Source organism: Sitodiplosis mosellana, unplaced genomic scaffold, assembly GCF_009176505.1.
Source record: "Sitodiplosis mosellana isolate CC-2019 unplaced genomic scaffold, AAFC_SMos_1.0 Smas_scaffold_6787, whole genome shotgun sequence".
Lineage (NCBI taxonomy): Eukaryota > Metazoa > Arthropoda > Insecta > Diptera > Cecidomyiidae > Sitodiplosis > Sitodiplosis mosellana.
The window spans coordinates 1-10,951 of record NW_022601938.1 but is presented as its reverse complement, the minus strand read 5'-3'; the positions used below and the strand labels follow the sequence as shown (position 1 = coordinate 10,951).

General features: G+C 39.3%; 4 protein-coding genes across 8 annotated transcripts; 2 read left to right on the top strand and 2 right to left on the bottom strand.

The window, feature by feature from the left end:
- Window positions 1-5,191, top strand: LOC129579931 (WD repeat-containing protein 46-like). Of its 2 annotated transcripts, XM_055470117.1 has the most exons (5): window positions 29-338; window positions 475-621; window positions 817-3,448; window positions 3,538-4,805; window positions 4,882-5,191. In XM_055470117.1, the coding sequence occupies exons 3-5, from the start codon at window positions 3,106-3,108 to the stop codon at window positions 5,119-5,121; spliced, it is 1,851 nt and encodes a 616-aa protein (XP_055326092.1). In that variant the 5' UTR covers window positions 29-338; window positions 475-621; window positions 817-3,105; the 3' UTR covers window positions 5,122-5,191. The 2 variants fall into 2 exon arrangements, with proteins under 2 accessions (XP_055326093.1, XP_055326092.1); XM_055470118.1 differs by lacking the exons at window positions 3,538-4,805; window positions 4,882-5,191 and having other exon boundaries at window positions 1-338; window positions 481-621; window positions 817-2,980.
- Window positions 5,014-8,187, top strand: LOC129579930 (mutS protein homolog 5-like). The gene is made up of 5 exons (XM_055470116.1): window positions 5,014-5,866; window positions 5,945-6,632; window positions 6,702-7,033; window positions 7,109-7,779; window positions 7,864-8,187. Exons 1-5 carry the CDS (start codon window positions 5,222-5,224, stop codon window positions 8,030-8,032), a joined length of 2,505 nt encoding a protein of 834 aa, XP_055326091.1. The 5' UTR covers window positions 5,014-5,221; the 3' UTR covers window positions 8,033-8,187.
- Window positions 8,105-10,164, bottom strand: LOC129579932 (phospholipid phosphatase 5-like). 4 transcript variants are annotated; one of them, XM_055470122.1, is made up of 5 exons: window positions 10,017-10,164; window positions 9,654-9,794; window positions 9,312-9,565; window positions 9,110-9,238; window positions 8,105-9,008 (listed from the first exon to the last, which is right to left on the bottom strand). In XM_055470122.1, exons 2-5 carry the CDS (start codon window positions 9,734-9,736, stop codon window positions 8,629-8,631), a joined length of 846 nt encoding a protein of 281 aa, XP_055326097.1. In that variant the 5' UTR covers window positions 9,737-9,794; window positions 10,017-10,164; the 3' UTR covers window positions 8,105-8,628. The 4 variants fall into 4 exon arrangements, with proteins under 4 accessions (XP_055326097.1, XP_055326095.1, XP_055326094.1 ...); XM_055470120.1 differs by having other exon boundaries at window positions 9,904-10,148; XM_055470119.1 differs by having other exon boundaries at window positions 9,654-9,768; window positions 10,017-10,145.
- A 212-nt stretch (window positions 10,165-10,376) lies between these two features.
- Window positions 10,377-10,943, bottom strand: LOC129579933 (28S ribosomal protein S33, mitochondrial-like). Its single transcript, XM_055470123.1, has one exon. The coding sequence runs from the start codon at window positions 10,881-10,883 to the stop codon at window positions 10,470-10,472; it is 414 nt and encodes a 137-aa protein (XP_055326098.1). The 5' UTR covers window positions 10,884-10,943; the 3' UTR covers window positions 10,377-10,469.
- Window positions 10,944-10,951: the final 8 nt, after the last annotated feature.

Here is a 10,951-nt window from a genome sequence, read left to right as displayed (position 1 = left end):
ACTAATACGCGTTGACAGTCGAACAACAGATTTTGAATCTCTGTCGGTATACTGTATTCGCAATATAACGTAGCATTCACGACGAAGCGGTTGGCTTTTACATTGTTGTTGCCAGCGATATTTTGACGCGCAATTCGAATCGAACAGTCGACAATGTAGCGTGCATTTTTGCAGACGGAATAGAAAATTTGTGTGCAGTTTTTTGTTGTTGAAATTGTTCATTTTGAATATGTAATGTCATTTTGAAATTGTGAATAACCGTATGTGATTATAGCGTAATTTTTTGCTGTTGTTTGAACCGAGATTAGAACCGTTCCTAGAGAAACGCTTAGGAAAATGTGAGTATCGACATGTGTCAATCGCAATTCATTGTGTGGCTTTGATTTGATTCGTGTTTTCGTTCTTGTCTAGCGTCTAGGCGACGCTTTTCGATGCTTTGAACAGAATAATGGAAATTTACTGTCGTTTTTCCAGTTGTAGGTCGAAGTAATCCAAAAATTGGCAGTGATTTGTATGCTTTTCATGAGAAACGCATTTTGGTGTGACATAACCGCAAAGTTCGCAAACTCGCTCATCTAACTTCTGTTTTATGTGCAAGAAACATCAGCTGAATCCAAAAAGGTTAGAATATAAGAAAATCACATACGATAAACATAAAAATTAGAAATTTAGCCATTTTTGATACGTTTTGTTTGATTACTTTTAATTGTACTTTAATTTTCTGGCATCGAAAAATCAATTTTGCTACAACATATTCGAAAGGCGTTTATTGCCAAATAAATGGCTAAATTTAATGATTATTTTCTTCATTTCCAGTTCAATTTTGTGATTCCAATCGAAATGTCTGACGTCGGACCACCGCCAACAAAGCGAACGCGCTACAGTGCCCGGATTGCTTCGGCCAATCGATCAACCGGTGCAACACCATCGACGTCGACTTCAAGTCGACCGCGGTACATACTAAGAAGTAACTCCAAACCGGAAGATATCGTCAAACCGCTCGCAGATTCCGAACACCGACGAAAACCACCGAAATATCGCATTCAAAAACTGATGCATCTCAACGACGATTGTTTGTTGACTATTTTCGAGCACATGGACCCAAACACACTGAGTCACATTGCAGCAGCATGCAGTCGGCTCAGCATTTTAGCCCGTTATCACTTTCGTATCAAGCACTCTGACTTCACCACCGCATCACTCGTTGAAGATGGCTCACCGAATTTGAGAATGATGATGAAGATACTGACAAACTTTGGCGATCTCATCACATCGTTGCACTTGTTGTGCTATTTATTTGTCCAAACAAGCAGAACACCGTACGATTTGCTAGAGTTGGTCAAACGACACTGCCCCAATTTGAAGACGCTGAAGCTTGAAGATTTCACCGTGGCAAACGTGCGCCTTGTTGGAAAGCTGAAACCGTTGTTCCAAAACGTTGAGACATTGGTGCTTGACAACTGTACGTTCAGTACCCATGATTTTGGTGCAATGAAACATCTTAAAATGCTGAAAATCGAAGCTGGTGACACTCCACGTGACGTTTTCACTCGAAATTTTCCTAAATTGGAGCAAGTGGAATTTGTAGACATGGAAACGTTTGATGATGATTCGTTGATGCAATTTGTCAACCAAAATCCAGCGTTGAAGCGATTGTCGATTGTCAACTGTGAGTTTGTGTCAACGAAAGTATTTGCTGCAATTGGTCAACTGAAGCAGCTCGAGGAATTAGAATTCCACCAATACTACATTCGACGATCGGATGAAGCATTTCAGTCTGATTTAATGCAATTGGCATCAATGGGAAATCTGAAGGTACTGAAGTTGAATTGTACCAAAATGACCGTTTCTGGTTTACTCGAAGGCTTCGCGAAAAATAAAATTCCGATTGAGCACATGGAACTTGTCAATGGTCGGATCGATGACGAAACAAACGGAAACATTCACAAGCTGAAAACAATCAAGACGCTATGTTTGAATGAAATGGCCGGACTTACTGAACATCACCTGCTGGGTTTCGTCAAAGAATTGAAATCGCTTGAGAAATTGCACATCAACACACTGGCAAAAATCAATCGATCCAGTCTGAGAGGAATTGCTCGCTATGGTAACCGGTTGTCTTGTCTGAAAATCGATTCACCTCTACTGGTTTTGGACAGCGACACCTACCAAGATATGCTGACCGCAATTCAAAAACGTGACCAAAACATCAAGCTTGATCTGACAATTTATGGCGATGGCAATCAGTTGTCTGTTGCGGAATCGCTTTCAAAGGGACCAAACGAGAAATGGTTCACCGTGAAAGAGTTGAATCGAATGCACAATCCAATCTTCCCTCGTCAGGCAACACCCGACGATGATGATGAAGATGATGATGAAGATGATGATGAAGATGATGACGATGAATTCGACATGTTTGATGATGAAACAGACGAAGAGTTCGGGCGAAGAGAGGAAGAGGAGGAGGAGGAGGACAGCGGCAGCGAACGTGACCGCACAGCTACAGATTCCGAAGACGAAGCAGATACTGATTGATAGCCCATCACTTGATGTAGCACATTACATTACGCAATCATATGGCCATTTCGAAATTTGAATAAGAAATACCGCATTCTAATCTTCTTGAAATCATAAGTTAAGTACATAACAACACGTTGAACGAACCGAAATCAAAATAGTAAAAGGTCAGAAGGGAAAATGCTAAAAGGGAAGGGAATTCCACATTGATTTTTGTTGTTTAAGAAAATAATCTTTATTCGTTATTCATTTATCAACACCATATTCATATCAACTTGATATTATCGAGTTTATTTTTGTTAGTCGAAGAGTCTGAAATTCAGTTATTATAAATTTTTGTTTGGAAAGTTTCTCATTTATTGTGCTTTTTGAAAAAGCAATGATGAACAAAATAGAATATAAAGTAATGTTTAAGAAGAGTACAAATCAAAATCTCTAATTAAATAAAAATAAACGAGAAAAATGCCATCGTGTGTACATTTTTTCAAAGTTGTCTAATGTTCCAGAGAAACTTTCATTGAACGCACTCTGTCTGCGAGCCGTTTGACATTTGCTTTTGACATAAACACTGTCTATCACAAGTAGCACATGTTTACAACAGTAAATAGCTCAACTGCATGCAGTGCATATGAACGAGCCAAAATGAGTAAAGAAATCGAAAAATTGAAGAAGCCAGAGAAAAAACCGGTGCGATATTTCAGCGATGTGAATAAAACCAAGTCAGACGATGTAGAGCACATAAAGGTGAACAACCAAAAGAAGGCGATTCCATTCAAAGGTGAAGTGATTCGAGTGCAGGAAAAGGCAAAATTCTATGCAAAATCTAAATGGGACAATAAGTGGCCGGAGAACGCAAGACATGGCCAGCAAAAGCGAAAGAAGAGTTTGGTTAAGCTTGAAGTTGATCCGTATGCAAAAGACCGACATTCTCGTAAGTACTTTGTTTCAATGTGTGTAGAATAAAAGACAATTTTCTTTGCGTTCAAGCGAATAATTATCGTATCGTTTGTCGTATTCAAGGTGGCGGTAAATCGAGTGGCGAAGGAATAAAAACCGATTATTTCAAAGAGAAACTCCAGCGTAAAGAAGTTTACTATGATTTTGCCAATGAACAAGCGGCCCGAGCTGAACTGCTGCTCAATGAAGAAGAAGGTTTTATCGAAGCGGAGGATGGCGTTAGCACGGCCGAATACACACAGAAAGAAATCGTGGATAATGTCGATATATCTGCTGCATCGAAGCATTTTAATCTAAACTTAGACTTTGGCCCGTATCGCATGCGATACACAAAGAATGGTCGTCATTTGTTGATCGGTGGACGTAAAGGTCATGTGGCTGCATTCGATTGGATTACAAAGAAATTACACTGTGAATTCAATGTTATGGAAGAAATTACCGATGTGTCATGGCTTCATATCGAGACAATGTTTGCCGTTGCACAGAAAAACTGGGTGCATTTTTACGATAATCAAGGCATCGAAGTGCATTGTGTCAAAGCATTGAATCGAATTAGACGCTTAGAATTTTTACCGTATCACTTTTTGATTGTGAGCGCCAGTGATCAGGGACATTTATCATGGTTGGATGTGTCAACGGGTAATTTAGTGGCAAATTATCATTCGAAATTGGGTCCAATCCAAATGATGGCACAGAATCCATACAACGGTGTAATGTGCATCGGTGATTCAAAAGGTGTGGTTTCGATGTGGGCACCAACTGTCCGAGAACCACTGGCAAAAATGTTATGTCATTCCACACCGATGACAGCGTTGGCGGTGGATCCGAGAGGAACATTCATGGCGACCAGCGGTTTAGATAAGCATGTTAAAATCTGGGATGTTCGTTCATTGAATGGACCAATTTGTGATTACATTTTACGAACACCGGCAAATGAACTGGCTATTTCACAACGTGGCTTAGTTGCATTTGGCATTGGCAATCAGTGTGAAATTTATCGTAAGCCGAACATGGTGTCAGTCAAAACGCCATATTTGCGACATAAATGCTATGGAACAATTGGAAATATGCAATTCTGTCCGTTCGAAGATGTATTAGGCGTTGCCACAGCCAAAGGATTCACGTCATTAATTGTGCCCGGTTCTGGTGAGCCTAACTTTGATGCTCTTGAAGCTAATCCATATCAGACTAAATCACAGCGTAAAGAAAGCGAAGTGCATGCTCTATTGGATAAGATTCCACCCGAACTGATCAAACTCGATCCAAATGTAATTACACAAGTAGATGTGCCCACACTTAACGAAAACATTGAAGCCAAGAAATCATTATTGGTACGTATTAAATGCTACATTCTACGCCATTTTACTCAATGACGTTCTAATCGTGCTATTTTTCTCCTTCTTACAGTACCTCAAAGTACCGCAAGTCGATTTCAAACAGCGCAAAAAGATGAAAGGAAAAGGTGGCTCGGTGAATGCGTTTAAAGCGAAGAAAATCGTACGAGATCAAACGAAGAAACAGTTTATACAAACAATCAAAGGCGTTAAGAAGCAACTCATCGACGAACATCAAGTCAGTGCAGCAGACGATAAGAAGAGTGTCAAACAAGGTGCTCTCGATAGATTTAAGCAAAAGAAGAAAAAGTAAAAGTAAAAATACCGTTTTCAATCGATTCTACGAAAGTTTCAAATAAATTTGATGTAAATGATAAGAAAAAGTCGTTTTGAAGTGTTTAATTGAATCAGAGATGAGTGTAGTAAGTCAGCAGCAGCAGCAGCAGATCGAAGAAGAGCTCGGTACGCCGATCGATCAAGTTATTGCTTCTTTCATTTGGTGTGATGGACATATTTGTGTTTCGTATTACAATGTTTCATCGTTGGATTTGTTCATCACATACGAAATGGTGGATTTACGACCGGATTTTTGTCACTTACAAAATCTATTTCGCATCATGCCAAATATGCGAAATGTGTTGGCCAGTGGACCGGAAATTTTCTTGACGGCCGTAATGAAGCTACTTGGCCTACCAAACAAAATGGACCCCAATCAGTATCGATTGAACCGCTTGAAAACACTTAGCGCAGCCACTTTCGTGGTGTACGCAAGTAATGAGAAAACATTGGCCGAGAATCGAAAACGAATACTCGAAATGCACATGCCGCGAATGACCAACACAATGACGGTGCAACAACGCTTCAATTTCATCGAAACCGTTGTTCCACTTCATCAAACTCTGGTCGTGCAGAGCCTGGGCAATTTGCTACATTTTTTGGACGCCAATTGGAAGCATTTATTCTTGAGAGAAGAGACAAGACCCTTCGTTTCCGATGTGAAAGTTTACAAACTCGATGGCACTGTTCTGCTTGATGAATCGACATTCAGTGCGTTACAGGTACAATTTATTTTTATTTTACTCCGAAAATCCATTTTTTCTTTCAACGCATGATCATTCGATATGAATCGCATTTAGGTATTTGCACACAAAGATCATCCATCAGGATTCAAGAGAGGCGCAAGTAGTGCCCCTACAACGGATAACGGTGCATTGTCTCTGTACGGTGTTATGAACACTTGTGTGTCTCGTTTGGGTAGTAATCAACTAAAGGTGTGGCTGTTTCAACCAGTGAGCGATGTAACGGAGCTAAGACGTCGGCATCGTATGATTGAATGGTGTCGAAATGAAAAAAACGCCGTTAATTTGACCAAATTTCGTGCTTCTCTCAAGAAAATTGTGAACGCTGGTGAACTTTACGCCAAATTGATTCGTACGCGTGGCAAACCGAGTATTTGGAAAGTATTCAAGCGGTCACTGTACTATGCAAATGATATTGCTGATATTTGCAAAGCATTGCTCCGATCAAACACACCCGACATCGTCGAAACAGTTATCGAAGACTATGGCAAATATGTGAACGAAAACACTGAGGTGTACAACATGCTGAAACACGTTGACACCATAATTGATTTGGATGAGTCGATTGCAACCGGCAATTTCACAATCCGAACGGGGTTGGACACCGATCTTGATGGAAAGAAAGCACTATTTCTCAAGGCTCGAGATGAGTTACAAGCATTGATGGGAGACGATCTCAAGCAATTTCCGTCTGGGATCAAAGAAGCCACATGCCACTTTGTGGCTGAAATGGGATTTTTAATTGGTAATTACTTGGCCGGTAAAAATTGAACAAATGAATTTTTTGCGAAATAAAATTTGGTCTCTTAAATAGTATTTCCATCGGCTGGCTTGGTGTCACCCCAAATGCTAGAGAGTGGCCATTTGAAATTCATCTATAAATTGCAAGACTCATTCTACTACACATCATCATTGTGCACCGAAATGAACAAGAAGTATGGCCACTTGTATGTGGATATTCGTGAAAGAGAGCAAGAGATTTGCGACCGTTTGATGGAACACGTTTACGAGCGACTCTATGATATTCATCGCGCAATCAATTATTGTGCCCAACTCGATTGCTTGATGGCAATGGCATCATTCTCATTGACATACGATCTGGTTCGACCTGAAATGGTTACTGAACAAAAAATTCTCGAAATTAAGGTATGGCTAAAATTGCTCAAAAAAGACTCTTCATTCATTTAATTTTATTCAATATATCTCGCTATTGCCATACAGGATGGACGACACTTGTTAGTTGGCCTACAGCGAAAGTGTATACCAAACAACACTTCCATCAGTATTGAGAAAAAGAATCTGATCAACATTCTGATTGCACCGAATGCTTCCGGGAAAAGTGTGTATATGAAGGCCGTGGCGCAGATTATATACCTCGCCCACGTTGGATCGTATGTGCCAGCATCAGAAGCAATCATGTCAACAGTTGATGCGATTTATACTCGAATGCATGGTCCCGAATCATTGTACTTGAGTAAATCGGCGTATTTGGTGGAATTACAGCAAATGAGCAATGTCATCATGAATTCATCTTCCAAATCATTGATTTTGGTCGATGAATTAGGTCAAGGGACTACTGAAGCTGATGGCAAATCACTGCTCATTGCTTGCTTACGTCATTTGGACAGGCGTGGACGGGCGTGCCCAGTTTCCTTTATCACAACTCATTACACAGATGTTTACGACTTCATGGTGAACGGAGAACGGGTTGCAATGAAAACATTCGAAATGACTCAAGCCGCTCATGGAGGACTTTTATCAACGTTCAAAGTAATCGATGGACGATGTGTCGCACGTTATGCAAAGGACTGTGCAATTCTACGGCGATTTTTGAATCCAATGACCGTTCAAAGTGCAGCAGGCAGCTCAGTCGGCAATCAAACCAAGAAGAGGTGAGCAAAAGCATTGGAATTTTTTTTTCTATTCAAAACAAAATTGTTTGAAAAATCTCACCAAAATTCACATGTTCATTGCAGCGACGCCGTTTCATCGGTGGGTGAAATGACAATTGAAGAAATCGAAAGCGATGTACGTAACAAGAAAATCGCTTGCGCTTCAACAATGATCAAGGCATTCATCAACAGTTCGGCCAACCGGAACGAAGAAGTCAATTACATGAAAATTCTCGACAGTTTCCGGCTTTAGAGATACCAAACTTCAATTCGATTACGCCATTTTCCTACAAAATCAAAAATATTCAAAAAATACTCAATGCTCTTTTTCCAAAGAAAAGATTTTTCTTTATTCAGATCTTAAGCGTAAACTAATTTTACAAAAATAAAATGGATTTCTTAAATTAATACACAAATTTGTATATCACACATTCTGAGACAGTTATCTATTCAATCAAAAAGTTCCATCTCAATGGAGTGTTGCTCTTTTGGTTCTTTAATTGGTTTGCGGTTTGTATTTAATTGAAATTATCAGCGATGATTAATCGCTACTGAACATATGTGGTTTGAAATTAACACATCATCCAGGTGTCAATTTATTTTGATCAAATTTACGCGAATAATTACAATTTGTTCAGATACAATCAATGGAATCGTTTGGTAAAAAGCAAATAAAGGTGTTTTTCAAGTGGTCATGGCATGCATTTCGCACTAATACAAGCTAGTAGATGAGTAGTCTGTTGTTTATGAACATGAACATCAACATCAAATATGGTTTAATTTCGAGAAACACTGAACTTATCGCAGAGAAATAAATTGAATAAATGGAAATATACATGAATATGAGATTCAAATCCACTTGGAATCTTTTTCGTCTTCGAGGAATGCTTTAGTTTCAGGTGGTAATGAAGAAGTCATTTGATTGGTAAACTCATTTAAATCACGCACTTTGATATCGGCATAGGAACGATGTGACATTTTCGAATCAAGTGCCGGATAGTATTGCCGATAGCACAGGTATGCGATAATAATTCCAATAATCGAGCCGACGGTAACATCTTGCCAATGGTGATGATAGTCACATGTTCGGCTGACTGCTACTAACATAGCAAGGAAGAGGGGTGTGATGCATAAGAGTAAACGCCACGACTGGCCACGGCCTCGTTCACTGAACACATGCAACTTTCCCATCAAATATAGCGCAACAAAACACATGCTAACGAACGAAACTGAAAGAAACAAAGAACATACAACGAGCATCTGAGTAAATGTTGAATCATTGTTGATGTTGAGAAACGCAGTAAATGTTGTTTATTTGAATTTTTCTTACATGATGAATGTCCGCTGGGAAAACTTTTGCGACCGTCCGTGATGGCATCTTCATCGCCCGTGCACTCCATTTGATTATTCATCTCTCCGTCGGGAAAACATCTCCAGAAGAAATCTGGCCGTGGCCTTCCTACAAATTCAAAACATTTTTGGCTGAAGCACACACAATACTTAAAATAATAAACAAACATTATATCCCTTACCAACACACAGTTTTAAGACATTGGTGAAAATACCATTAAGCCCCAGGGCCAATGTAATTGATAAATTAGCTTGAATAAACTCCAGTTTATTCTTTGTCACGAGGAAATAAATTAAGAATATGCAGCACGGAATGCCAAATACAAATGGCCATAAAATTTCAGTTGGAACATAGCTATCTGTTCTTGGATTGCGATACAACCAAATCTCATCGGGATGAATTTTTCGCTTGAATGGCGAAGCTCGTTCTAGTTGGCTGTGAGAAAACGCAAAGATTTTGTTCAGTAAAAATGTTGGATGATGTCATAGGTGAGCATGATGAGAGGGAAAAAAATCACACTCACTAAAACGCAATTGCCATAACAACACGGACAAGAATTTCAAGCCACGTATTAACATATGTTAAGGCTTTTCTACTTCGTGGCATTTTTTTTTTGAAGACGATTCAAATACAATTATCTACGAAGATCGCAAAACTGTGGTAACTATGAGTGAATGAAATTTTTAATAGTACACTAATAAATTGTATACATCCTTTTACAAGGTCGCGTTGAATTCTAGTCGACAAGTTGTCAGAATCGTCTTCGTATTTACTTGTAGTCGTTGTTGTCGTCGTCGTCGTCGGTGGTACAGAGAAACACTAGCCGAGGCCAGCGATAGAATAGAACTAAACTACGGAGATTGAGAGCAAAATTGTTATTCCATACACTTAACGATTGACTTCACATGCACCCGAATCAAAAACATATCAAATTACAATTTTACTCGACTCCTTATCGTCGAACCGATTTTACACAATCCTCGCGCTCTATTGAACAATAATAAAACACCACCATTGAAGCTACAGCTGTCATTGTTGTGTTTGTGTAAACATCAAAATGCGTGCGCATGTGTCAACTTGGTAGTCAACGTCTTACAAGTAATTTTCCATCAATTTTTGATTTCATTGAAGATAATATCTAATACTTTTTTTTGAGAAGACAAAAATGCGTCTGAAATACCTATGCTGAAAAGAATTCTTAGTTTGTAGAAATTTGAGAATATTTCAAATAAAAAAAAGACGGCAATTCAATCATTTCAATGTATTTATTTACAACAAGATCTATCCATTTATTTAACGTCTTGGTTTAATATGAATCAAGTGTATGATAAAATGATTTTCAGTTGGCAGCAGCTTCAGCAGCGGCCGCTGCTTCTTTCAATTTTTCCTGCTTTTTCTTCCAACGTTTGCCTTCTTCCTTCGTTTTACGCGGCGGTGGACCTTTACCACGAAGTGCTCGCAAACGTTTCATTTCTTCTCTGAAATCGGCATGTTCGTCACGGAACAGACCATATTCACGTAGATTTACCATGAGTTGTCCCATTTCAATGTGCCGTGGATAATAGTTGATGACTTCGTCTCGGAGATAAAGCGGCTCTTCTTTGAACATTTGCACGACTTTCATTGATTGGCTGGTTGTGGGTCGGGTCACTTCACCGAAAATGCGATTCGACAAATGCCTCATGCGACGACCATATTCGGTGCTCGCATTCGCCACTTTTGCGTACTTCGCCACATTTACAAACTTGGACATTTTAGTCAAAATCTCTTCGGATTTACAACAAACTTTTTCTTAACTTTACTTATTCGGAAATGTTCATA

Bases quoted from the DNA above. Each gene is read 5' to 3' on its own strand.
- LOC129579931 (XM_055470117.1), top strand. From the start codon at position 3,106: ATGTTTACAACAGTAAATAGCTCAACTGCATGCAGTGCATATGAACGA. The intron at 3,449-3,537 runs GTAAGTACTTTG...GTCGTATTCAAG, and splicing joins TGCAAAAGACCGACATTCTC to GTGGCGGTAAATCGAGTGGC. The intron at 4,806-4,881 runs GTACGTATTAAA...TCCTTCTTACAG, and splicing joins AAGCCAAGAAATCATTATTG to TACCTCAAAGTACCGCAAGT.
- LOC129579930 (XM_055470116.1), top strand. From the start codon at position 5,222: ATGAGTGTAGTAAGTCAGCAGCAGCAGCAGCAGATCGAAGAAGAGCTC. The intron at 5,867-5,944 runs GTACAATTTATT...AATCGCATTTAG, and splicing joins CGACATTCAGTGCGTTACAG to GTATTTGCACACAAAGATCA. The intron at 7,780-7,863 runs GTGAGCAAAAGC...TGTTCATTGCAG, and splicing joins GGCAATCAAACCAAGAAGAG to CGACGCCGTTTCATCGGTGG.
- LOC129579932 (XM_055470122.1), bottom strand. From the start codon at position 9,736: ATGCCACGAAGTAGAAAAGCCTTAACATATGTTAATACGTGGCTTGAA. The intron at 9,566-9,653 runs GTGAGTGTGATT...GTTTTCTCACAG, and splicing joins GTTATGGCAATTGCGTTTTA to CCAACTAGAACGAGCTTCGC. The intron at 9,009-9,109 runs GTAAGAAAAATT...TGTTTCTTTCAG, and splicing joins TCCCAGCGGACATTCATCAT to TTTCGTTCGTTAGCATGTGT.
- LOC129579933 (XM_055470123.1), bottom strand. From the start codon at position 10,883: ATGTCCAAGTTTGTAAATGTGGCGAAGTACGCAAAAGTGGCGAATGCG.